Below are 26,997 nucleotides of genomic sequence, written 5' to 3'. Positions count from 1 at the left end.
TTCCCAGCAGCTCTCCCCAGTGCAGGCTCTCCATTGTTTGATAAGGGCTGGACTTTATTGCTCTTTTCTTTCCGACTGGGGAGACTAGTAAGAGAGCAGACAGAAGAGGCACCTGCTGGCACAAAAAGTGGAAGAAATAAACATCTTTGGGATCTTCAGTCAAATTTGGCTGAAAACAACCAGCAGGTTCCAAAACTCTTGCCAAGATTGAGATACAGAAAGGCACTTAAAGACCACTTGATGAAGATAACCCACCCCTCAGGTGGGCTAGAGCCCACAGCATCCAGGGCAGGCAGGAATGCTCCGGTGGAGCTGGAGCATTGCTACTTTGATCTGGTCTGTGCTGGTGAACATGGGGAGGATCTTCATTTAGATCAGCTGGTGGCAACACGCAAACTGTTTGTCTGGCTTTTTGTGCAAAGCCGTTGTAAGGAAGGAAGTGCTTGGTGAGTTGTTTGAAGGAGGCAAGCCAGTCATGCTTGTAGAGAGCCTGGGAGAGAAGGTCATGATGAGTGCTTCTGCTTTTCACTCCTGAAAATAACTGAGGGATGTTTGCTGTCACAAGAGTGGTGGGTTTTGACGATTTTAGCTGGGAAAAAAAGGAAGAATGGGAGAAGCAGTTTTGGAGAAGATAGTTGGGACCCTGTCCTGTGTTTGCTTACATCCCACTAGTAAAAGGTCAACCTCACTCATGTTTCCTAGATAAGCAGTCAGTGTGTTGGATACATCTTCCAGCAGTATTTGGTTGCTGTATTTCTTACCAGGATTTGCTTTAACAATACTTGAGGGATGTGACAGTCATACATGTGGTTTCTTTGTGCTGGATACACCTTCAGGACTGAAGTGCCTGTAGGACATGGCGTGCAGGTGTGACCATTTGCTGTTGAGGATGGAGCTAGCTGGTATGGGACTTAATCAGGCAGCTTTGAGACTTCAGAGCAAGCAGGGACCCTCTGTTTTGATCCAGTTTCCATCCCTTTGACAGTGGAGCTGGGACATAGTTTTAGCATTTTTCTAAACTCTATTTTTAAAAATAAGTATTAAACTATTTTTTCTAAACTATATTCTTCTGTAACTCTGTATCTGTATTTCTTGTGGTTAGTGAAGTATTCATTTTGCCCAGAAACATGACATATGCTGTGTCTGAATCCCAGCATTTATGACTGATGTTTAAAGGCAATTTAAGCAGATTTGGTGTTCTTTTTTTCCATGTGAATTGCTGTGGTCTAGTCAAGACAACTTTTTGTAGCAGCAACCATATGTAAGTATTGTCTTCCCACAATTAGAGGTTAAGAGTTGACAGCAAATGAGCCACGGGTTATAATTTAAAAGCAGGGAGATTCTTTGTGTGTGGTAAAAAATAAGGAATAAAAACTCATGGTGTAATGCACCTGTCGGTATTAGATACAAATAAGGGATATTGTATCTTGCAGTGAAAGACATTTGAATTGCGTGTATTTCACCAAACACAGGAGCAATTCCTCCTATTGCATAGAAGCTGAGGTTTTTGTTCAGTTGGTACTGATGCTCTTTTAGAAAGCTTTTACTTTTCTGCTTCCTGAGGTCTGACATGGAAGAGAAAAGCTTCAATAGGCACCAGCTGCTCAATGGGCCCTGTCTTTTCAGAGCATCGCTCGCTTTTCTCCGTTCCCAATTAAAACGTGTGTTAAACTTAGCTTTTGTTTGAAGCAGCCAGCGCTGTGGTATCTAATGTAAAACGAATGTGCTCCTCACCTTTTCTCTGTCTTTTGTTGCAGGGTCAGCATTCTTCAGGGGAGGACATGGAAATCTCTGACGATGAGACCAACCCTGCGCCCATCACCAGTGCGGAATGTGCCAAAACCATTGTGGTGAACTCCTCTGTCAGCAACACGGCCGTGATGGCCCCATCAATTCCCCCCATGCCACCACCGGGATTCCCTCCTCTTCCTCCTCCACCACCTCCACAGCCAGGCTTCCCGATGCCTCCGCCGCTACCTCCACCACCTCCACCCACTCACCCCGCTGTCACCGTCCCCCCACCTCCTCTCCCTGCTCCCCCTGGGGTCCCTCCGCCTCATATCTTGCCTCCGCTTCCTCCGTTCCATCCCGGCATGTTCCCTGTCATGCAAGTGGATATGATAAGTGTCTTGGGCAACCAGTGGGGTGGCATGCCAATGTCCTTCCAGATGCAAACTCAGATGCTGAGCCGCATGATGCAGGCACAAAACACATACCAGTATCCACCTTTCATGACGGGTCGGATGCAGTTTGTGAATCTTCCGCCATACCGCCCTTTCTCGATGGGAGCAGCTCTTGGTCGTGGACAGCAGTGGCCACCACTGCCCAAGTTTGACCCCTCGGTTCCACCACCGGGTTATGAGCCGAAGAAGGAAGATCCCCACAAAGCCACTGTGGATGGAGTCCTCCTGGTCATAGTGAAGGAACTAAAAGCTATCATGAAAAGGGACCTGAACCGGAAGATGGTTGAAGTGGTAGCATTTCGGGCATTTGATGACTGGTGGGACAAGAAGGAACGTCTGGCAAAGGTAGGCTTCCACATACTCTGTGCTGGATCCCAGGGAGAACTGTTTGTAGTGCTTGTGGCCAGGTCATGGGCCTGGAACTGACTTTAAAAAAAAAAAAAACCACAACCCCCAAAATTTTACAGTAACTAAAATAGAAGCAAAAAATAAAGCTACAGAATAGTTTTTCTGTGAGAAACCACATAGCTTGAGGCTGCTGAAATTAGATGGGAGGCGTGCATGTCCCTGTCCCTTACCTGCTGCCATGCCTCCCCACAGGGCTGGTCTTTGTGCTGAGGCAGGTGGCAGGAGTGTGTGCTGGGAGCAGCAGACCTCAGCCCACAAGTATCTGGAAGGTGCTCAGTCACTAGAGGTTACCTGCCTCAGGACAGATTAGCACCCAGATATTAAGCCTGGCTTATTTCCATGGTGTCACTCCATATATGCAGGCATTTCGCTGCTTTGCCATCAGAACAAACATTGACTGGGAATTTTAGTCTTTCCTAGTCATTGATGGAGGTACCTTGTGTGGAGTTATCTCTTAACATGAGTGGAGCAATAAATGTTCACCAGGGAGGTGAACTGCTCCTCTCTCTCACCATCCTGCTGATTTGAATGTGGGCCTGAGGAAGAAGTGTTTAGTTCTCAGTGTCATTCCTGTGCTCTGGGGTGGTTCTCTTCCTCCTCATCTCCTCCAGCTTTGGGACCACCTCAGGGCAGGCTTTTCTCTGTGAGGGACAGAGTGCAGCTTGTGCCTTGCGAGGGTCTCAGAGAGCATGTTCATCTTTGGCAGCGCATTGCTCAAACCAGCCTGTGTGGCTGCTTGGTTCATCACAGCAGGATGCACCGGCCATTCTGGAGCATGATCCAGGAGGGATCTGCAAACGAGCTGTTTCTCCAACTGCGTTTCAGAGAGCTGTAATGTCCTTATGCAGGCGTCTGAGGAAGGCCATTGCTGCAGCCACTGCTGCCTTAGGGTAGGGTCACAGGCAAGGTGACCTCCTTGAGTGTCACTGCAGCCCTGTGGTGTGTGTTTGCAGACTTTCTGTGCCAGGGGGGCTTGCATGCTCTTGATAAAGCTGAAGTCCACCAAGCAGTACTCACAGGATGAGGCTAGCTGCCCTTACGGAGTCCCCTCCACTGTGCTCCTTTCAGGAAGACATTCAAGAATGGTGGTGGGCCTGCTCTTACACCTCAAAAGCCCAGGGTTATTCCCTTCTCTTCATCTCCTTTCCCTTTTCCCCCTCAGTGCAGTATTTCCAGGGCCTGAAATTTGAAAAGTTTAGCTGATGAGGGCTGTTTTTTGGGGTGGTCTGGGGCACTGCTGACTGCCTCCAAGAAGGGATTTGTAGGAGGAAATGACCAAATGACCCCAAAATCAGGAGATGAATGTGCAAGGGCTTCTTGCATCGAAGAGGAAGCTGAACTTTAGATCCAAAAAACCTGAAGTCAGGTGCAACAGGAGTGTTTGAAACCACCAAGCTGCTATTTTGTGTTCCCCACTTTGTGTGATGAGATTTTGGGGTATTTCCAGTTCTCTGCATTCCTCTTGCCTCCTTAGTGCATGTATGCAGCAGCAATTAACTCAAAGGCTGACATTGGCCAAATACACTAGGAGTTTCAGGAATTAGTTAAGAAAACAACTTTGCATGAATAGTCTGATCCTTTCTCAGACAATTTAAAGTGTACCTTGGCCAGTGAACAGCTCTGTAATGTAATATGTGGTGAATTTGTCACTACCAAAAAAAAGGTAACACTGTAGAAAGGTTCATGCAAGTCTCAAAATTACTGTTAAATTTTGTAAAAATAAAGCAACAAATCAAACCACAACCTGCAGATACATCTTCTGTTTCAGATGCCAGTTTTCAGAGCAGTATATTTACTACCTGCTTTTGTAAGCCAGTTGCATGTTAACTTTAGTGTCTGGGAGAGCTCCTTGGCTTTCCAGAGAGGTTGGTAATGCTGCTGCTTCACAGCTGTTTTATGACAGTGTAATTTGCTCTGGCTTAGAGCTGGCTGGCGTGACATGCAGCAAGAAACCCAGTCCCTCTCCTCCTGACTAATGCTCAGAGCTTCTGCCTCCTACCAGCGAGCGTGTGCTGACAATTTTGGAGGAGGTCCCTGAGTTTCCAGGGCAGTGAGGGAAAACAGATTCAGCAAACAGTTGCAAAAGCAGCAACTGAAGTACCCCAGAAATTATTTTAAACCAAACATCCGCAGTGAAGCAGCAGAAGCAAGACGAGGCAGATCTTCAGCGGCTGCTCAGGCTCTTTTATATCCTGAGCTATGGCTGGATTTAGCATGTTCCTCCCTCACCTGGAATTTGTAACCCACTTTGGGAAGGAAAGCTGACTATACCACAGCAGCTTGCCATAGTCCTTGCCACAGGTTATGTTGGATGTGAGCGGTCTAATTGAAAATATGAAATTACTGCATGGAAAAACACTTGTGCTTTCTGTCCAGGAACAGAAATGCCAGAACCAGCACTGCTTCAGGGCACTGCCTGGAGAAGCGCCTGCCAAGCCATGTGTTACTGTCACATGCAGAAAAATCTTACAGATTTCAGACCCTCCTTTTTGCTAGGATGTGGCACTCTGACACTGGTGTGGGACAGGTTTCCTTCTCGGTCATAAGCTGCCCGCTTTTGTTAAAGGAAAACAAAATATGAGTATTTGGCTTAAACTGTACCTTTCTATTGCTAGTGTCTTTATGCTCATGTGAGGATGAACCAGCTGGGCTCCTCAGTGACAGGTGGAGGTCAGTTCCCCACATACTTTGACATCACACTGATTTTTCTAGAATGGACCAAGACCTCCAGGCACTGTTTGAGCTGAATGACGCTTTAAAACAAGCCCTCCTTCCCTATTTCTTCCCTCCTAACAGTTTTAATTGGAGCTCCTCATATTTTTCCTTACCAATTGACAGTAGTGAAAGAAATTATATTATTTTCAGAGGTTTGGAAGTGTAAGTAAAAAAATATATACGCTTGTTTACATCTTTTTTTCTTTAGAAATGAATGAGGCAGATTTGTAGGGAGAGAGACTATCTGTTAATTTCTCCTATCCTTGGATGATCTAGCTGCAGCAGGCCTCCTGTTACATCACTGATGAGATAAAGTTCATCTTGGAATTGCATGAGCTCCACTGTATCCCAGTTCCTACAGTAGATTTGTCCCTCTTTGGTTGGAGACTTTGCAGGTCTGCTATCTCTGTGACCTTCCTCAAGCATAAGAGCAGGAAGCCTTGTGGGTTTCTTTTTTCCCCTGAATGACCAACAATGTTCAAGTTTAGTAGGTCAGCAAATACTATCTACACAATGCTGTTGGCAGGCCCTGAACCTTCAGTGAGGCACAAGAAGGCAACACACTTGTCACCTCCTGTGTCTTGCTTCTCTTTCCTCTGCATTGTGGCTGCTACATTCCCTCAAAGGAATTGACTGGGGCAGCTGGTTGACTGCCAAGAAATATCATGCTATAGGTAAAGGATGGGAAAGCTCAGGGTGGACACCACAGATCAAGGTGGTAAAGGTGTCCTGTCCTCAAGGTAAAGCTTGATCAGATAGGATGGAAAATGTGTGGGGTGAAAGCTGCAAAGGAGTGTGTTGCTAGGGAAGGCAGCATGTACCAAGGACCTTGTCTACCTAAGCTAGGGGAAGGCTTTTCCCTGTTCCTGCATCTCGTGATGGGTTTAGGTGTGAAAGCCTGAGTAAGATGCATTAAGCAGAGTGCCAGGAAATAACCAGCCATCCCTGGCCACGGAGTGCTGTCGCCTGGATTCTCTGCTTGATATTCCCATTAGTTTTGTCCTTTATTAGCAGGAGAGCTGAGCTTAGACTTCCGCTTCGGTGATTACAGCCAGCTATGGCAAATTAGCTCTGTTAATGTCTGTAAGAGAAACCGACTTCTAGACGGTGTTACACCACTGGCTGATGTGAGTGAACATTACCTCCAGGTCCCTTTGCTCAAGAAGAGCCTGGCATGCCACCGTGCGTGAAGTTCTCCACGGCTGCTGAGGTTTGAATTCCTGTTCTTATTTCACACCTCAGCTCCAATGAAAAGGGGTTTGTTGTGGCTGAGCAGAGATGAGGCTCTGTGTCTAGTTACCAGGTTTTGTAGACCCCTAGGTGTTTTGCCTAAATATTTTGATTTTCCTGTTTCCAAGGACTGGAGCCTTCTGTCAGTTTTTGTGGACTTGGGCTGTGGTTGCTAAGCAAGCACAGGGATGTGTGTGATTTTTTTGACTCACTATATTGTGCCTTACACTAGAAAGAAGAAAGACCTTCCCAACTAGAATGTCTGAAGTTGCTTTCTGCTGTGTGGGTTAGCCAATGAAAGTAGATAACACAGTGTTAGGTTAACTTACCTAAAGCATGCCTGAGTTATTTGTAAGAGGTGTATGTGTAGCTCTATTTCTCACAAAACAGTCACGAGATCAGATGGGCTCCTGCAAGGTTTGGGAGTTTGGGGGTGGTGGTATATCCCAGCTCCTTAGCTTCCCTTCAGAGTTCAGGACCTTTGTAGAGTAGCTGTTCGTTGGCACTTAGTAGCTTCTGCCTGGGTAGAGAGATGTGTTCCCTTGGGCTACCAAGTCCTGGGTTCATGTTTGCACTTTTTCTTCCCCTTTCATCTCTCCTTTTTATGGCCTTTGCTTCTAGCATCTGCGTTGGATTCTGGCCTTTCGGAAAGTGGTCACTATGGTCCCCGCACCAGGTACTTGAGAGACCTTCAATGAGCCATGGGGGCTAATGAGTCTGTTAATTTCTCTTGTCCTTTCTTGTGAAGTACTTGGGCCTATGTTAAGCTGCACATGAAGAAAATTAAGATCATATTTTAAAACACTGAGTGGAGAAAGCAGAAGTGTCTGCTCTGCTACCTGCCAGCATGACGGCTCCAAATGCGAGATCACTTAGTGTCCCATGCTAAGCCACTGTTCTGGGAGTCCCAGCACTTTTGTCTTAATCAGTTTTAGTGCCTTGTGCAGAGAAAATAACGTATTGAAATACAAAGGGTAGAAGGCTTCTCAGAGATGGAAAGGTCTCATTATCGAAAAGAGCTCTTGCACCTTCTCCCTTTCAAGTGTGTGTGGCCATGTGGTGCACCTTCAAATGCCCTTGCCTTCAGAGAAACCTAAGCCTGGGCAAGCCAGTGATACTTCACGAACCTCAACTGTCTAAATGGTTTCCAGAATTTGTGTGCTTCCCAGGAAACTTTCCCTCTCAAGTGTACTTTCTCTGTTGCAGGCGTCTCTCACTCCAGTGAAGTCTGGAGGAGAACTGGAGGAAAAACCAAAGCCGAAGGATCGAATCACATCTTGTCTTTTGGAGAACTGGAACAAAGGAGAAGGCCTGGGATATGAGGGAATCGGCTTGGGCATTGGGTTACGAGGGGCCATCCGGTTGCCATCCTTCAAGGTAAAAACAAAGATCTGTCTTCATTATGCTAACATTCCCTAAAGGAGCATTAGGAGGACAGACCTCTAGGTTTGTGCCCCAGAGCCTCACGGGCTGATAGCCCCACTCTGTGTTCACTTATGGGGTTGCTTCTGACAGCATCAGTCGTAACCCACCAGTACACTGTAAGAGCAAGGATCCTTTCTCCCAGCCTTAGCTTTTCATCTACCACATGTGTGAATGGTCTGTAAAGAATCTTCCTGCTCTGCAAGGTAAATGGGACATTTGCCTGTGTTTAGGACACAGCATTTCATCATGATTGTAAAAACATGCTTATGCTCGTAGTGCTTTACACAGTTATTTCTTTGCTTAGAATGTCTTGCAGTTTGGCAGCTGAGTCTCACCTGAAGTTTGGTTAAAAGTGTTCTCTGCCTCATGTGAGTTTACAGAATCAGACTTGTAAGCATAGGGTCACCTATTTTAAAGACATTTGCATAAAAAATGAAAAGTATCTTAAAAAAAGTACGGGGTGGGGGAGGGTGGAGGGCTTCCCTGAAATTAGGATTTTGAATGCACAGAAGGTGCAAGTAAAGGTTTGGGATAAGAGATTCTGCAGTCTTCATTGAGAATAAAACTTCCTTTGAGGTTCTTGATAAGGTGGCATAGGCTCAAGCTCTCTTTCTGTTCTGCTACATCTCAGACACATGGATTTGTCAAGGGTTTTCTCTGTCATCTTCAAAGTGATGACATGCACCATGCTGATACTGAGTGTTTTGATGCAAATTGAAGGGGTAGAATTTCATTCACAATGAAATTCTGTTTGCAAGCAAATAAAGGGATCAAGTGCTGGGGAAGTGGCCCGTGGTTTCTGGGTGTAAGTCACCATGGCAAAGTAAAGCAGTAGTAATTTGCTTAAGAAGTTGATTTCAGCTGTTTCTAAACTTTTAGAAATGCTAATTGTGTCTTTTGTTCAGGTGAAAAGAAAGGAGCCACCTGAAGCTGCCTCAGCAGGAGATCAGAAGAGAATCCGGCCTTCTACTTCTGTCGATGATGAAGATGAAGGTTTGCAAAGCACATTTGTTTGAAACACAAGAGTAGATGCAAACCACATGCAAGCTGAATTCTTTTAAACTTCACAGCAGTGTGCTTACAGTTAGACACAGAGTCAGGGATCTGAGCTAAAACCCTGCTTCTCACAACACTGATCAGCTGGGAGATGTTTCCTCTGGATTCAGTTATCTTAAATTCACTGGCGGGAAATTTAAGACCCATGTTTTATAAATAACTCATAACATATTTTAGTTCTGCTGATGCAGAGCTGGTCACCCAGTAGAGGGAGCTCAGATGAGTTCACAGACTGTTCCAGGGGCATGCTTGCAGCTCACTGAGTACGTTATGGGAGAAAGCACATAAGAGACAGTTTGCCCTGCATTTGATTTTAAAAACAAAACAAAGTTATTTGCCAGAAAAATCTATTTGAAAATATTTTAACCTTTTTTCCTGGAGGCAGGGAAGAGTAGAGATAACACAAAGCTTTGAGTACCCTTTGTTTTGCCTTAAAAAGTGGATTCAAGTTCATTGTTTTTCTGAATCAACTTTATGGCACAGCTGGTGTTGAAGCCAAAGTACAGAAGCAGGGTTTTGTAAAGCACTTAAACAAAAAAAAAGGCATTAAATTGGGCTTACCTGTTCTGACCTCAGTCATACCACATCTCCTAGCTGCTCTGCCTATAGTTTGTCAGCTTTGGCCAACCTCATTTTGTCATCCTTGGCATTTCAGTGCCCTGCATCCAGTCTCATCCTAACTTGCACTGTGAAATTAGTATGCTCTTGTAAGCCTGGGGACTCACACTACATGGGCACATTGCTCCTAACTTTGATCTTCACAAAGAAAAAGTTTCCATTATGTAGTCAACTCTTGCCCTCTTGCAAGATATTTGATGGCTATTTCCTTCTTATTTTTGCTCACCAGAGTCGGAGAGGGACAGGGATGCTTCTGATACAACATCTGACCTGTCAAAGAAGGATGCGGAAGCAGTGGGGCTGAGGCGGCGACCAGCAAGGCCGCTGGAGCTTGACAGTGAGGGAGAAGAGGGAGATGAGACATCAGGGAAAGAAGAAGAGTCATCCTCAGAGAAGGAAGAGGAGCAGGAAGAAGAGGGAGACTTGGTGAAAGCAGCACCTGGCAAGGTGTGTTGGTTTGTGACTGAAGTTTTGAATGTAGTCTGTCATTAAAAGGTGGCCTAGTATTTCCAGATGCCAGTTACCTTCTCTAGAACACGAGCGCTCCTATTAGGGACTGTCCTAAGAGAACCTCTGTAAGGTTATTCCCTCTTCAGGTTCTCTGATCAGCGTCCCTGAGAGTTGCTGGTGGTTACTACAGTGATAGCCAGGTCTCAGCATCAGACACTGTTCATTTTTGGCAATGCTTTCTTGCAAAGGAGGAAGAGGAGGATGAGGAGGAAGATGAAGATGATGAGGAGGATGAAGATGATGAAGAGGATGATGAGGATGAAGATGAGGAGGAGGAGACAGGCATAGACACAAGTGACAAGGAGGAGGAGCAGGACTCCGAGGAGGGTAAGCAGTTCCAACAGAAGCAGCAAGCATAGACTTTGGGTCAGGTGTGGTCTCCCTTTTGCACTTGTGAGCTGATTTTTTTTTTATATTTTTGCACATTCTTTCACTGAAGGGCAGTTTTACACAAGATAATGAATGCAGGTATTTTTAATTGTTATCTGTGAGGCTTCCACCATCCCTTAGTCTATGGGTCCCTTTGCAATAGCTCTCCAGTCCCTGAGTGGTCTCAGCCCAACTTGACAGGGGCAGAGGTCTTAATGCCAGCTAAATTTGTGCTTATTTTATGAAACCTGTGTGACTGGGAGGAGAAGGGACCAGATTTCAAACAGGAGATATTCAGCCACCAATAACTTTCTGTCCTGTTAATCAGTTCCTGCTCCGGAAGCTGGTAGTTTCCACATTTTAAAGCTGTGCATGAAGGCAGCAGAAAATCTTAGTACTACTCCAGTAACGATGCAGTCCAGCAAGAGACCCATGTGGGCAAGGTACCAGGCAGTGCTAGCTCTGCTGCTCATGGAACTGCCTGTTGTGTGGTGATTGTTGTGAGCATCTAAATACATGGTTTATAAGTCTCTCCAAAAATAAACTGGGAGGCGACTCCTTCAAACCCACACACTGCTGTTGATGCTGTTTCCATGCTGTTACAGTATGGAAGTGATATTTGCTCCTGTAGTAGACCCTGATTGTTTAATGAAGTCAGAAAGTGGAACTAATGGTAATTTGTTCTTTTTGTAGATGTAGCAAGTCCCTCGTCTTCGAAGGCTGAAGTTGAATCATCTGATGAAAGTGAGGACTCCTCTGAATTTGAGTCGAGTTCAGACTCAGATGATGAAGATGAGGATGATGATGATGAAGATGAGGAGGAAGAAGAGGAAGAAGAGGAGGAAGAGGTGGCTGAAGATCAAGAAAGAGAAGCCATGGTTGCTGAGACTGAGCATGAGCCTGCTGGGCATGAGCTTCCTGATGATGAGAGGGAGACTATTCTGGATCTGTATCCTGTGGATGTCTACATGGATGTAGCAGACTCAGGACTCACAGAGTCAAGTTTGGCAGTGAAAGATGAAGGCATGGAAGAAATCAAGGCAGGGGAAAGCGAATGTGGTGAAGTCCCAGAGGCATCTATTGCTGCTGAAACACTGAAACACTTGGTTATGGAAAGAGACCAGGAGACAAAACTCGCTCTGTCTCCCATCTGTAGGCCAGGTATGCCCTACCATATGGTTTGGCATTTTTTGTCACATTTCCAAGTACAGTATTCTCACAGCATCCAATATGCATGGTTTTGTATTTCCTTTGTTCTCTTTCTTCCTCTGGTCTTGGCTCTAGGTTAGGGGTTATCTGTACAGGGAAAGAGGTCTGTGCTGAACTTTCCTTCCTAGTAAGGAGCTCTACACAAGCCATCTGCTACTAAAAATACTGTGGTTGTTGTATCCAGAATCTTATCCTGGACCAGCTTAGTTAGTGTCCTACAGGAGCTGAACAGTTGTCATCGTCTGAGGGTGACTGATTGGATGGTGTGGTGGCTGAAGCTCAAGATAGAAAAGCCATGGCTGCTAAAACAGAACAGGAATCTATGCTTAATGAGTCACTACTGGCGCCTTTTGATTTTAATACTGAAGCAGTATGTGACTGGGAAGCTATATGGGGCAGGTGAGTGGAGTCTTAGAATTATATCTGCTTCCTAATACTATTATTTGTGAGGGGGTTTTCTGTTTGGTTTTTTTTTTTTTTTTACTTAGTCCTTTTTAAAAAAGTGATACTCCCTCATTTTCTGGAAGAAGGAAATGGTCTTTGTTCAAGGGTTGTATTTAACTCAAGGAAATTAGAAACCTTTTACTAGAACAGGAGTGAGATGCATAAAGCTTGACAAACTCTGCAGCTAGGGAGGAATTAAAAAGTTAAAACCTGGAGCCAACAGGGCGAGCACATCTAGTGTGTGAGCCTTGGGCGGGACTGGTGTGTGAGGACTGGGCAGTATTTTGTCACTTGGAGAGCTGCAAGTCCAGTCCCTGCACAAGCTATCACTCCTTGACTGCCATGAAATCTGCAAGCCATAAAGAGGCAAAATGTTAAACTGAACAGGGCAAAGAATAACCTGTTTTACACAGATCCTTTCTAGAACAGATCAGAAAGGACAGAAAGGACATAAATTTGAGGGGACCTGCATTAGGGCACCTTGACGTGTGGAATGAGCTTTCTAGGTAAGCTGTTGGAACAAGCTCAAACTGCAGCATTGTTCTTGTGCAGCCCAGCCTGGTTGTACAGGAGTTACAGGGATCGGACCCTTCTCCAGTGACTCTCCAGTTTGTTCAGCACAAATGGGGAACACTTCCCTTCCAACTCTTCAGTCATTTTCACCTCCTTTTGCTCTCCCACTTGAAAATGTTATTTTGAGCTGCCTAACAAGATTCACTGTCGATTCCTTTTGGCCCTGGCCCTAAGGGGGTAAATAAACTCCAGACAAATGAGCCTGCTGCAGAGAGAGCAGCATATAAATTGCCTCATTGATAGCATCTGAGTGTCTCCTCATTCATTACAAGGGCTTCCCGTTTCCTTCATGTGTTGTTCAAGAGTGTTACACTCCTCACTTTGCTGCTCCCTCCTCGGAGAGCTGAGGGTGCTTCTTGGCCTTGCAGTTAGTTTACTTTCCCACATTAGAAAAGCATCATGATAGCTTGGGACTCTGACAGCTCTCCTTCCGAAGTCCTTGCCCCACAATCCACTAATTCTTTTTATATCTGTACGAAAGGTGGTCAAGGGTTTTGAAAGCAGAAAACCTTTGTTCTGGCCCTGTTGTAGCTAATCCTCAAATTAATAGTGCATTTTTTTTTATGGTCCATTAGGGATGTCTGTGGTAGCATCTAATTACTCCACACTCTGTGCCTCCAAGATGTAAAGCATTGGAGTTTTTAAAGCCTCCCAATGGAATTGAGCTGTTCTGTAATTGCGGCATCTTAAACATGCCTTTACTGGCAAGTGGCAAGTAACTGAGTGGAAGCAAAGCTCCTGATTCTCCTCTCTTTTCCCCCTTTCAGAGGAAGAGACCGAACCCACTACCATGCTGGAGTCAGAGGTACAGGAAGGTCCAAAGCCTGAATCTCAAGATGAGGAGGCGACGCTCTGTCTCTCGAGTCCAGTGGGAGTCTTTGGAGAACCTCTGCCCAATAAAAGCAGCTTCTTCAGCAAGCCTGACGACAGCAGCTTAGAAGCTCGTGTTAAAACAAAACTGCTCTCTGCAGTGGAGGAAGATGACCGGCTGCCTCGCACACCTGGACGGGAGGTGATAATCCATTCAGAGACTGATACTCTTTTGCTTCCAGCCCACAAGGTGCCATCCTCCATGCTTCCCTTACCATCGACTCCTGGTAAGGAAGAATCTTTAGTCCCTCCAGAAAAGTTCCCTGAACAATTAATGGTGACCAAAACGTCTGTGGAAGAGGAGATTCCTAGGACTCCTGGGCGGGACATTTTGGCCAAGTCTTCACACCCCCTTGCGAAGTCACAGAGCACGGACACTGTTCCAGCCACGCCAGGAAGTGATGCTCCCCTTACGGGAAGCAGCTTGACCCTCAGTTCCCCTCAAGTCCCAGGAAGCCCCTTTTCCTACCCATCCCAATCTCCTGGCATTAACAGTGGCATTCCTCGGACTCCTGGGAGAGATTTCAATTTCACGCCTACTTTCCCAGAGGCTGGTGCTACCATTCCTTGCCTTCTGTCTGGCAAGAAACAGTCAGAGGATGAGCTAGATGAGAAACCCTTTAAAGAACCTCTTGGTGCTTCCCTTACGCTCAGCATGAATAGTGTTCCTTCCCCCATCCCCTTTGCCAGCCCGCCCCAAGCAGATTTCCACACGGACATGGGTTTGCCACCTGATGAGCCAATACCTGTAGCAGCCCTGCCATGCATGCATGGAGATGGAAGAATGCCCATTGAGGAATGCAAGACAGAAGTAAAATCTGTTTTGCTCTCACCAGAAGTACCCACTGGTGCTTCTATTCTTCCTCCTCCACCACCACCTTCTGTTCTTCCCAAAAGAAGGCCAGGTCGGCCAAAACGGTCACCACCTTCTGTCCTCTCGTTGGATGTGTATTCGGGCAAAACCATAGAACCTCCTCCTGTGCCAGTGGCCTTGGTGGAAAGTGCTGTGGGCAAAGACCTGTTGAGTGGACATCCTGATGCTTTCTATGGACTGAAAGACCCTGAAGCCGTCACCCTGGACTTCAGGAATGACAGTTTCCACGAGAAGATAGTGGCTGAAACAGTTGCAGAGAAACTGCCATTTAAGGAACTGGAGAACCAGTGGAATGAAGACTTCAAGGAAGAAGAAGCTCACGTGAAACCTAAAAGACAGTGGCGGAGGCAGAAGAAGACACCTGAGGACCTCCCTGTAATTCCTTCCCCTGAGTATTCCCCACCCCGGCCTCAGTTCAGGCCACGCTCTGAGTTTGAGGAGATGACCATTTTGTATGATATTTGGAACGGAGGCATAGATGAGGAAGATATCAAATTCATGTGTATCACATATGACCGCTTGCTACAGCAGGACAATGGTATGGACTGGCTCAATGACACCCTGTGGGTATTCCATCCTTATATCCTTTCTCACTGGCGCTCTGTGTTATACCACACGTGTAAGATGCACTAGATGGTCATTGCGTAGGACTTACAGTGCAAAAGACTAAATTTATTGGTGGAAGAAGCATTTGCTTACTAGAATAGCAATTGCTTATATCAGCAGGGAACTTTAGACTGTTTTATTCCCTGAAGCTGCAATACAAAAATACTGCAGAAGTGGCTGTTCTTGCTGCATTTTCAATCTAGGACTGCAGGGAAAATCTGTATGCACCTCTTCTGGGGAGATTTCCTTGTTAGTTTGAGAAGCTTCTGTCTGCATTTAAACCAGACTTTTTTTTCAGTTTGCCTGTGGAATTTCTAGTCTGCACATATAGGGCTTTAACTTGGGGCTAAAACTTGCTGTAAAAATAATCTCACCATCTGTGCCCAAAATGATGAGTTAGTGGTGCTAGCAGCTTTGACTTGATTTGAGATTGAAATACTAATAAAAGCAATGGTTTCTAAGCGGCACATCAGGGACAGACACGGCCCTGGGCTGGATGGGGGAACACACTGCTAGTGCTGCAGCGAGGAGCTCGGCTGGTGTTGGCGGGGCAGGGTCTGGCCCCCGTCCCTCCCTGCCCATGATCTGGTAATTGGCAGCGTTGGCTGTAGCTTTGAATCTTCGGGAGCATTTTTGGGACACACAAGCTGGCTCACAACAAGGCTCTACATGTGTACAGCCACCAAGAGTGATCTCCAGGACAGAGCTTAAAAGGCTGTTCTCATAACCTGAGAACTTTCTAGTAATGTTTTCAGGAAGGATATGTGGATTTATATGTTAAAGACAAATGCACCACCTCATGTGTTGCTAGAGATCGTGGGGAGTTAAAATATCTCATCTCTTAATCCCTGCAAGGCACAAAAGCAAATGCAAAAAAGCCCAAACCACTTAAAATAGTCAGTGATGTGATACTCACAAAAAGCAAGTTGAAGCTCAGTGCTGAACTGTGTGTTTTAATCCTTTCTTTGTCTGCATCTCATGAGCAACATGTAAGATTAAATTTATAATTTTCTGCCTTTTCATACCAGCACAATAGTCTTGAAATAGATTTATTTAGTTGTTTGAAGGAAGTATTCTAAAAAGATGATGATATGCATCATCCCCAGTAATTCTTAGTCTACGTTTGCCCCGTTTGGGGAAGCAGTTCCAGAACCAAACCAGTTCCAAGGCAGGAGTAATTGGCCCCACAATGGTGGGGGACCGCAGCCAGTGGAAGGCAGAATGGGTAGGGCTTACCTGTGATCGTGTGCTCAAATGTGTTTGCATTTGGCAACTTATGTAGTGGAAATACTTGAAATCTGTTCCACTGTTGATAAGGATTATTGTAACAGCAAATTTACTGTCACTTTTTAAACCACTGCAGCCTGTTGCTGGTTTGCCCTGTGCTACACTGCACGATAGGTATGAAGCACCTGCAGGGTTTACCGTCTTTCCAGCGAGCTCACACCTCAGCACTTTGATTTCAAGGCCATCATATCATGCTTTTTGTGGTCCCTTAGCTTTAATTATCTGGTGTTAAGGATGTGTTCTGACTCAGGGAGCATTTTTTGGGTAGATCTCAACCATCACAGGCGTCATGGCTGTGTTTTCGGGCTGAGCTGCCAGTAGTACAGCTCCACTGTCCTTCCAGAAGCCAGAGACCTGGAGGTGCCTTCTGCCTGCTCAATGCAGTGAGTCCTTGCCGAGCCAGCTGCAGGTTTTCTTAACTGATAGGACAGTGGTGTTTGAAACATCTGCACAGGGTCTTACCCTCCCCATCAGGGTCTGAAGGAGCTGATTTACTGAGGCTGGTGAGAGCAGCGTCTGACTCCAAGCCCTTTGGGCTGAGGAGTGTTTCTTGCCCATCTGCGCTGCTTCTAGCCCTAGTTGGGGGGGTGGTCCCTGCCGTGAGATCAGCGCGGGGTCTTCAGAGCTTGGGGTGGCTGCAGGGAGTTTCTGGAGGTAGAACAAAAGCGTGTCACTCAAGACAAAGATAATGGTACAACCAGATGGCTGGGCAGCTGCTGTCTGTGTACGTAGTGGGTGCTGTGGGGGAATCCTTTCTCAAACAGGTTTCTCTTGACAGCTTAACCTTTTTATGTTTAAATTTTCATTATCTCTTTACTTCAGTTTCCCAAAGCGTGCAGCTAAGAAGGAAAGATGATGCTTGGTTTTCCTGTAGGCATGTGGGCTTCAGTGATGATTTTTTATTTTTCAATAGTATTGTTATTTTTTGCAACCCCCCCCCCCCCAAAACCTTCCTGATTTTCTAAGCTCCTGGCATTAGCTCCATGTAGCTATAACAAGTTTTGTCTGATATCCACTGGTGGCCATGTTTCTCCTTAACTTCTTTCCACCTACTAGCTTTTCTACCCCCAAGAAAAAGAAGCGGGATGATGGGATGCGGGAGCATGTGACGGGCTGTGCACGAAGTGAAGGCTATTACAAAATTGATAAGAAGGACAAACTTAAATACCTCAACAATAGCCGAGCTTTTGCCGAGGAGCCTCCAGCCGACACACAGGTGAGGACAGGTCCTCCGCTGACTGCTGGGGTGTGAATGGGATTTGGTTTTATACAGCATCACATGCAGTGTGTCACACCTTTTGGCAAGGAGGGAGGTGAAGCTGTTGCTATGCCTGTGTCGAGTTGGTCGTCCGGGAGCTGCTAGGGAGGTGTTAGTGTTTGATGTGGGATGTTCTCAGAGGCCACGCATTCTGTGGTGATGTTTTGTAGCACAAGGAATTACTCGCAGGGAGGCTGCAGGGTGTTGGGTCCATTGGGTCAGCTTTGATCACCCATTTGTCCTCTCAGGGTATGAGCATCCCTGCCCAACCTCATGCTTCCACCCGGGCTGGCTCCGAGAGGCGGTCAGAGCAACGCAGGCTCCTTTCCTCCTTCACTGGTAGCTGTGACAGTGACCTGCTCAAGTTCAACCAGCTCAAGGTAGGTCACCCCATGGATTGCTGCTTTGCGCAGGGGTTGATTGGGAGCAGGCTGAGGCCAGGGCAGGGGACTTTCTGCCAGTTTGGTCTCACCTTGGTGATGATCATCTCAGCATTGGACACTGCTGTGTGTGCCAGAGGATTGAATGGTACCTGGCTCTCCAGTATTTCCATGTAACACAACTTGTTACAACAATAAAACTTCATACAACGTATTACACAAATAATTTACCTGAAGAAATAGGAATAGAGCAGTCACAGGGAAAACTGAGACTGATAAATGGCTATAAATAAGTATATGATGATTACAGAGCTTGAGCTCTAGTCAGAACCATCAGGGTTATGCAGAACAGAGACCAATGGACTCAGTGGGTCTGCTCTCCTCAGTGTGCGGTCAGTGATAAAAACCCAAGTACTGCAACTCTGGATGAACTGGTGGATGAAGTGGCTAAGCCACTATCCACCTTATTTGAGAAGTCATGGCAGTCTAGCGAAGTTCCTGCTGACTGGAATAGGGGAAACATAACCCCTATTTTTTAAAAGGGGGAAAAGGAAGACCCAGGGAACTACAGGCCGGTCAGTCTCACCTCTGTGCCTGGCAAGATCATGGAGCTGATCCTCCTGGAAACCATGCCAGGGCACATGGAAAATAAAGAGGTGATTGGTGACAGCCAGCATGGATTCATTTACGGCAAATTGTGCCTGATGAATTTGGTGGCCTTCTACAGCAGGGGTACAGCATGGGTGGATAAGGGAAGAACAACTGACGTCATCTACCTGGACTTGTGCAAAGCATTTGACATTGTCCCACATGACATCCTTGTCTCTAAATCAGAGAGACGTGGATTTGACAGACAGACCACTCAGTGGATAAGGAATTGGCTGGATGGTTGCACTCAGAGAGTCACGGTCAATGGCTTGAGATCCAAGTGGAAAACAACGACGAGTGGCGTTCCTCAGGGGTTGGTATTGGGACTGGTGCTGTTTAACATATTTGTTGGCAACATGGACAGTGGGATTCAGTGCACACTCAGCAGGTTCACTGATGACACTGACCTGTGTGGTGTGGTGACACACTGGAGGGAAGGGATGCCATCTAGAGGGACCTCAACAGGCTTGAGAGACAGGCCCATGCAAACCTCATGAAGTTCAACAAAGCCAAGTGCAAGGTCCTGCACATGGGTCAGGGCAATCCCAAGCACAAATCCAGGCTGGGCAAGGAGTGGATTGAGAGCAGCCCTGCATTATTGGGTGGAAAACTGACTTTGAGCCAGCAATGTGGGCTCACAGCCCAGAAACCACCCATGCCCTGGGCTGCACCCAGAGCAGGGTGGGCAGCAGGGCCAGGGAGGGGATTGTCCCCCTCTGCTCCGCTCTGGGGAGACCCCCCTGCAGTGCTGGGGCCAGCTCGGGGGCCCCCAACAGCAGAAGGACCCGGAGCTGCTCGAGCAGGGCCAGAGGAGGCCACGAAGATGCTGGGGGGGCTGGAGCAGCTCCCCTGGGAGGCCAGGCTGAGAGAGTTGGGGGGGTTCAGCCTGGGGAAGAGAAGGCTCTGGGGAGACCTTTGAGCGGCCTCCCAGGGCTTAAAGGGGGGACAGGGAAGGTGGGGAGGGACTCTTGATCTGGGGGGTGGGGATAGCAGGTGGGGTAACTGTTTTAAACTGAAAGAGGGTAGATTTAGGTAAGATAGAAGGAAGAAATTTTTCCCTGTGCAGGGGGCGCGGCGCTGGCACAGGGTGCCCAGAGAAGCTGTGGCTGCCCCCTCCCTGGAAGGGTTCAAGGCCAGGTTGGACAGGGATGGGAGCACCCTGGGCTGGGGGAAAGTATCCCTGCCCGGGGCCAGGAGGGGTTGGAGCTAGATAATCTTTAAGGTCCCTTCCCACCCAAACCATTCTGTGATACGATTCTATGATATATCTCTGTAGGACTTTCCATGACCCTCTGTCCTGCCTTCCTGTCACTGCAAGACAGAAGGAAACTAAATTGGGCTGAAGCACCTCATCACTGCTTGTGGCTTGGAGCATGCTGCAGGTGCTGGACCCAGGACCAGCCTTCCCCTTTCTGTGCTGTGGCTAATTCATGTTTGGTGTTTTCTTCATGCAGTTTCGGAAGAAAAAACTAAAATTCTGCAAGAGCCATATTCATGACTGGGGCCTTTTTGCTATGGAGCCCATTGCAGCTGATGAGATGGTGATTGAATATGTGGGTCAGAACATCAGGCAGGTAAGATGGACTGTGGGTGAAATCTGAGTAAAAACCAGCCCTGAAAGAAGTGCTTGAGTATGACAGTGAGAGTTGGAGTCCCTACTGTAAGGTGTTAGCTATGTGAGCTAAGCAGGATTGGCATATGGCTTACAAGGGTGGGATTTTCAACAACCCATAGAAACTAAGCACACAAATCCTTAGGAGATAGGCTCTCAAGAAGCCCGTCCTGAAATTCTGTGTTTTCAGTTAGGTCTGCTGGGATTGTAAATCTGTTGAGTGGCACTAGCACAGCTCAGGTGAGGGTTGTGTAGCTCTCTGCTCACAGATCACTTCTGCAGCGTGTCCTGATGCTACATATGGGGTTTACTGTAGGTCATTGCTGACATGCGTGAAAAGCGATACGAGGATGAAGGCATCGGAAGCAGTTACATGTTCAGAGTCGATCATGACACCATCATCGATGCCACAAAATGTGGAAACTTCGCCAGGTTTATTAATCACAGCTGCAATGTAAGTATCATGTTTTTGCATTTAATTGTACTCTGACATGCTGATAAAGCCATTGAGTCCTTGCTAACTTTGACTGGGGCCATGTTCAGAAGTAGCAGGGGGTCACACGGTTATAATTAAACGTTAATGAGCTGCAGCAGATCAAAGCAGAGTCTAAACTAGCATAAAGAGATTTGAGAGACCTCAGAAATGAAACGCGCAGCGAGACAGAGTGCACTCAGAATCCTCCTGACTTTGTTGGGGGACCCTGATAGGCACTTTTCAAACATATCTAAGAAATATTTCCTTAAAGCAACCCAAATTTTAGCATTGTTATTCTGTGAGAATAGTCTCCTTCTAGTGTCCACATGGGAAAAGTATTCCCTGCCCCAGCAGGTAGAGGAGCTGCTTTCCCCTCTGCTCTGTGCTGCAGTTTACACTCAAAGACTTGGCGGCCTGACCAAATTATTAAGAATTAGTTGAGCTGCTCTTAGCCTGTGACAAACTTGGTGGAGCATCGTCCAGACTCTTTTACACCACAGATGACCAGAATGTGGATATTTTGGAGAGGCGCAAGGAGGGCTGCTCTGTTTTCTTTCTTCGCCTCCCTTTCTCAGCTTCCCCTTGGTCCAGGCTTGGAAGCATGGCTGAGGCTGTCTAAGGAAAGGATTGTCCTGCTCTATTTTAGCTTTGAATAATTTTGTGGTGGCTGGGAAGCCATGGCCACTGGGAGCCTAAATCATTACCTGTTCTGTCACCCTTGCAGCCAAATTGTTATGCTAAAGTGATCACGGTGGAGTCTCAAAAGAAGATTGTCATCTACTCCAAACAGCACATCAACGTGAATGAGGAAATTACCTATGACTACAAGTTTCCAATTGAGGACGTAAAAATCCCATGTCTATGTGGCTCTGAGAACTGCAGGGGAACCCTGAACTGAACTCGAGGTTTCTCGTCACACTTGCACCTTCGGCCATGTCAAAACTGTGGTAACCAGGTGTGGTTGCACTTTGCCAAAAAAAGAGGAGAAAAAAAAAAAAAAAAAAAGGAAGAAAAAAATTAAAAAAGGAAAAAAAAATATTAAAAAAAAAAAAGAGAGAGAGAGAAAAAAAGAGAAGAAAAAAACCAAGCAAGTTTCGCACTTCTGCCAGGATCACGAATGAAAGCAAAAAGCGCACATGCTTACGAGGACTGTTCATGTTTCAGGTGCTCTTTCCTTTTCAGATCCAACACGCACACAAAAAGGTGACTACCGTTTTGTGGCATGGTCTATCCAAACACTAGCTTCTCTGTTCAGTCCCTACATTAATGCTCCGTAATGGGATAATGGTACCTTTTTTTTTTTAATTGTTGTTATAAACCTTCATCTTTTCATAAATGCTGCTACCTTTTTCTCATCAGTTTTGTTGGTTGAAAAAGACATTCAACGTTTAAATGTGAAGCAGAGACTGAAAATGCCATATAGGGTTTGTTGGGAGCTTGATTGGCTGAAATTGCACAGATTTCTCAGAGTAAGCTGTAAATAAATGTAAGGTTGATGTTACAGAGCAAGCCAGAGGCTTGAGGGTGTGTGAATGGGTGTGTGCGTGTGCTTGGGTGTGTGTATGTATGGCGATGTGTCCGCAACGAGACTATAGGTGAACTGTCCTGCCTTTTTGTTTAGGGATGAGCCTGAACACATCCCCTAAGCCAGACACCCCGGGGAAGAGTCAGGTCAGCCGCAGACCTCAACGCCTTGGGCTCATCTCTAATTTTCATATGCCATGCTGGTATACTGGGGGATCAAAACCTCTGCACCCATATATGAAAAATATTTGGCTACTGCAATCACTAGTAAGAAGTCAAGTCAGTTGTGTAGCTGTAGCGTCGTGGCACAGCGTGTGGCCTTTGGGCATGCCCATTTCTTGGAGATCTGTTTGTCATGCATGGAAAAAAGGCTGAGGCTGAAATTAAGTGGACAATTCAGCCCATGTTTACGCTGTAGAAATCTTACCCACCTTGTAAGCATACACTACAGCCCATGTTTGTAACATGATTTTCTTCATGTAGATGGGAAACAGGCTGATGGGTGTCTCATTAATTTTTCTCATTTTTGTCTTCATTTCCCTGCCTTTCCAGCATTTTACATGGAGTATTTGCTCTGTCCTTGAATGTGGGAGATGCCTCCTGTGATAGGAGCGAGCTGTGCCGTGCCACTCTCCTCCCTCTGTTACTCAGTAACTTGCCTTGGGGTGGCCCCATCCCTCCAGTAAGAACATGGTAAAAATGTCCCTGAGCGCAGGCTGCGGGAACAATCCTGTCCTCCCTTATCTACAGCATGAAAATGAATGCTGCTTTAAATTTGGAAAGCATATTTTGGAATTATTTTTTCAATATATTTTGTCCTTGTAGACATGCTGAGGTGAAGGTTGCAGTTCTTTGAGATGTTCCATTTAAAAATGGGGCAAAACACCAAAGAAATTATTCTTTGGATGTGATCTGAAAATGTTACATGACCGTTCAGGTATAGACAGGATCAGTTTTTCAACTTGCATTGAATTTCTCCTGCTTTAGAAGTAGAGATTAGTTGTACTAAAACCTTTTTAATTGGCTTATGAGGGGAAGTTGCAATGTCATTGTGAAATGGGAAGATTATCTGTACAACTAAACACCTCCCCATAGAACAGATTGTAAAGCTGTGTTTTTGTAGCCTTTCAAAATCAGCGATAATTGCTGTATGACCACAGCTCCACGTTCAGCGGTTACAACCTTGCAAAAGAGTTTCCTGGAAGTTTTTTCAGCTGTTATATGGAATTGCCAGGCCCATGCTGTGGAGTGGAGCTTGTAATGTAGGTTAGACCTCTGCACCTGAATTTCTTCAGACAAAAGGCCTGAAAGAATGGGAACACACAGACTGCTACAAGCTGCCTTAATACCACCTGTATTTCTGTCTGAGAGCGAGGAAATTGTCACTGAGACTGGACAGTCCGTAGTCCCATCTCTGTTTTTGTTTTGGTTTGTTGTTTCCCCCCACCTCTTTATAAATCTTCCAGCAATTGGGTAATGGTGACCCAGAACCTAAAATTATGAGAAGCACAACTAGTTTCTGTCATTGAACGTTGGTTGTAACTGCAGTGATGGCAGGAGCATTTGGGAGTTAAACCAGCTGCTCAATTTATTTTATTTTATTTTAAATAAGGTTCATCTTGTTGTGTTCACGCTCCAGTTGGCACCTCTACAGCTTGGCCTTTTATTTTCAAAGCTTTGGAAATGCACAGAAGTTTCCTGTGTCTCAGAACTGAAGCCCCCCTGTGTGCGGCAGTTCTGCCACTGTCCTTGGCCTTCTTCCTCTCTGGTCCATTAAACCAGTGCATTAACTGTGGTTTTGTGGGGGCAAAGACACCCCAAATGGCCCAGCCCCTAAGTACCTGCTGACAGTTTTGTATTTCCCAGCACATCTGTGTGCTCTGGATGGGATTAGCCCCTGCAGTTTGCCTTAATCTTTGTTGAGGAGAGGTGGGGAGGCAGATCACAGTCTTCTGAAATGAGATCTATGGGTTTGGGCACTTCACCATATCCATAGGAGCACCGAAGGGATTTGGGTGCCAAAGACCATGAGCACCTAAATCACTTGGGTACTTCTGAAACTGCCCATAACCCATCCTTTTTTAGGATCCCAGACAAACAACGTGAGTTTTTGGAAGAGCTGAGATCCTGGGTATCCCCCCAGGAGGAAACAGAGCTGCTGGACCTACAGTGCTTCTGAAAAATCATGTTGGTCTGGTCTCAAAGCCAAACCTGAGGCTTCTCTTTTCTTCCCCATAAATCGTGGCTTGCAGAGTCCTACCCGTGCAAAGCTGCCCCATCCCCAAACCACATCATTGTGTGGTGAGGATTTTAAGTCTGATATAGTGATTTCCATGAGCTGCTGCAGCTGTGTATGCCCTGTCCCTGCAAGCCGGCGAGGTCTCTCTGGGGCAGGGGAGCCCTGCAGCCACGAATGTGGTTTTGGCAGGCAGCCTCGTGGAGATGCCTCTCTAACCCCTCTCCGGTACTTTGGCTCGTAATTGGAAAGGGGTGAGATGAGAGGAGAAAGGCAAAAGGCGAGCAATTCACACGCCAGCCTGGATGGGACCCAGCGGTCGCCTCCCGCAGTTAGCACAGGCACCCCAGCACCCCATGGAAATAGTGGAAAGGACTAAAAAGAAACCTCACCAGCACATGCTGCTTTACAGAGAGATTTACTGAAGTTGTTTTGTTTGCTGAAAAGCTTGTCCCCGATTTATTTTCACTTATATTGAAACCTAAGACAAAAAAAAGAGAGGTGTTGACTGTGCTCCCTGCAAAATTGTATCTCACTAAGTGAAATGACCCAAGAGAATAGTGCAAAACCTTTGGAAATATAACTTAAATCTTTAGTTTCCCAACGTGAAGCTGACTTGAGTTGAGGGTGTAGATGCCTCTGCAGTTGGTGTTTCTAGGAAGCGCGGTCTGTGCTTGCAAATCCCGCCTGCCGCTGCCCAACACCTTCACTTGTCCATTCAGTTCACACCCCTGTTTGCAATTCCAGGCTGGTCCCAATAAGTGGTCTGTGACTATCGGGGTTCCAGGAGGGGAAGGGGCTCATCTTGGAGATATTTATATTGTATAGAGCAGCTTATTTCTACAAGAAAAAAAAAAAAAAGAACATTTTTAAACTCCAACAAAGTATACAGTAGTTTCAGTTCCGGTTTTTGTGACCTTTTTCAGGGATCATTTCAGTGCATTTCTGTATAAAATAAAAATTTAAGGAAAAAAGGATTTTGAAGTATAAAAAAAAATGCATCTTCTGTACATAGGCAAACTCAAGAATCTTCTCTTCAAACACTGTTTCTTGTAGAAACATGTTGAAATTTTTTTGCTGATTTCTTTGTACTTCAAGAGCATGTAAATAATTTATTAAAAGTGACTATTGTAATTTGGAGTTCTTTTTAAACAGATTCCAGCTCTAAATCATGTCAAGGAGATGGGGAGGAAGAAGGACTAAGTATAGCAAAGGAGCTGGTGGCATTTACAGCTTGTGTCAAGCTTTGTATAATGTAAATTCTGTATAAATATGGTTTTTGTCAAATAAATAGATGGAATTAGAAGCATTAAGAAACTGAAGACAAAAAATTGCCAAGTCAAGGCTTCTTCTTTCCCCCCCCCTCAGTCTGAAACCTAATGTGCAAAATCTATTTATTTCAAGCGAGGAAATGTGTACAGTCTAATAGACAACCTAAAATGTATTTAAGCGAGTTTGCAACTGGATTTTTTTCAATTTATTTTTTTTTTGTTTGTTTTTATGAGTTTCCTCCTTAATTGCCACTGTAGTATTTGTCCAAGTGAAAAGAAACACATCGTAACGGACACTCTAAAACAAATGGGCAGTTTTAAAAGCCAAATGGAAGAACACCCGGCTCCCAATCCTTGCAGTTTTCTGGTTCTATAAACAGGTTGTTTTAATTCACAGTGTGAAAATAAAGGGCTTCCTTTAAAAGGAGGCAGGTAAAATGGTTTGCAATAAATGAAAAAAATCTTATTTTTTTTAAGTTCCTTAAAAAAACAACTCTGCTTTGAAGATTTAGGATTTCTGCTTTTTCTTTTGTTAAGCAAATTTATAAATTTAGGGATGTTTTGTGCATATAGAATCTGTCACCAGTATGTATCTTGTTTTGAAGAAAGTGTTTTTGTTGTGGATGTGTCATGCTGTATATATTTGTTCATATTTTTGTGAATTGAATACTCTGTACCATTGTATTATAGTAACTTTTATAAAGCAAACCATAAATATACTGACTTTTCTTACAGAAAAATTACGTTGTGCTTAATATATAGCCAGGGCAGCTTTTTGCTGTCAGACCCCTGCTGGGAACCATGAGAGCTCAAAGAACCAGATCCAGAAAAAGAGCAGTCCAAAGAACTGATTTTCAGCAAACTTTACTGAAAATACTAATTCTGGTGAGCAGGCAATTACTTTAAGCAGCTTTATATTGCATGAAAGAAATATGCAAGTGATTTAAGTTTATAAACTTTAAGGCAATTTTCTTAGTATTAAAAATCCTTACAACCATTAGTTGCTGAAGCGCAGCCAGGCGCTGGCCCCCCTGCCACGGTGACACTGTCCCCAACCCACCCAACCTGGGCAGGGAGGGGTCCCTGTTCCTGCAGCCTCTGCCCTGGATTTTTCTGAGCTCATATCTCGTGTTTTTTCAACTTTATGGAGCTGAAAGTCCTCATTCTGCAAAACAAGGTGTTAGTGTTGCTGGTTCGGGTGATGCTGTAGGGCTGT

General features: G+C 45.6%; 1 protein-coding gene across 1 annotated transcript in view; it reads left to right on the top strand.

Annotated features, from left to right (window-relative positions):
* SETD1B (SET domain containing 1B, histone lysine methyltransferase) overlaps window positions 1-26,515 on the top strand; it is a 56,755-nt gene extending 30,240 nt beyond the window's left edge. The window contains exons 7-18 of the mRNA XM_042805166.1: window positions 1,758-2,528; window positions 7,743-7,913; window positions 8,867-8,954; window positions 9,865-10,082; window positions 10,334-10,472; window positions 11,208-11,675; window positions 13,508-15,064; window positions 17,427-17,593; window positions 17,884-18,015; window positions 20,118-20,237; window positions 20,592-20,729; window positions 21,475-26,515. Of these exons, the coding sequence (XP_042661100.1) occupies window positions 1,758-2,528; window positions 7,743-7,913; window positions 8,867-8,954; window positions 9,865-10,082; window positions 10,334-10,472; window positions 11,208-11,675; window positions 13,508-15,064; window positions 17,427-17,593; window positions 17,884-18,015; window positions 20,118-20,237; window positions 20,592-20,729; window positions 21,475-21,648 (4,143 nt within the window). The 3' untranslated portion in view covers window positions 21,649-26,515. The remainder of the gene's footprint in view (window positions 1-1,757; window positions 2,529-7,742; window positions 7,914-8,866; window positions 8,955-9,864; window positions 10,083-10,333; window positions 10,473-11,207; window positions 11,676-13,507; window positions 15,065-17,426; window positions 17,594-17,883; window positions 18,016-20,117; window positions 20,238-20,591; window positions 20,730-21,474) is intronic.
* Window positions 26,516-26,997: the final 482 nt, after the last annotated feature.

Source organism: Tyto alba, unplaced genomic scaffold (genome assembly GCF_018691265.1).
Source record: "Tyto alba isolate M040663 unplaced genomic scaffold, T.alba_DEE_v4.0 Super-Scaffold_44, whole genome shotgun sequence".
Classification (NCBI taxonomy): Eukaryota; Metazoa; Chordata; class Aves; order Strigiformes; family Tytonidae; genus Tyto; species Tyto alba.
This window is presented reverse-complemented; position numbering and strand designations above follow the sequence as displayed.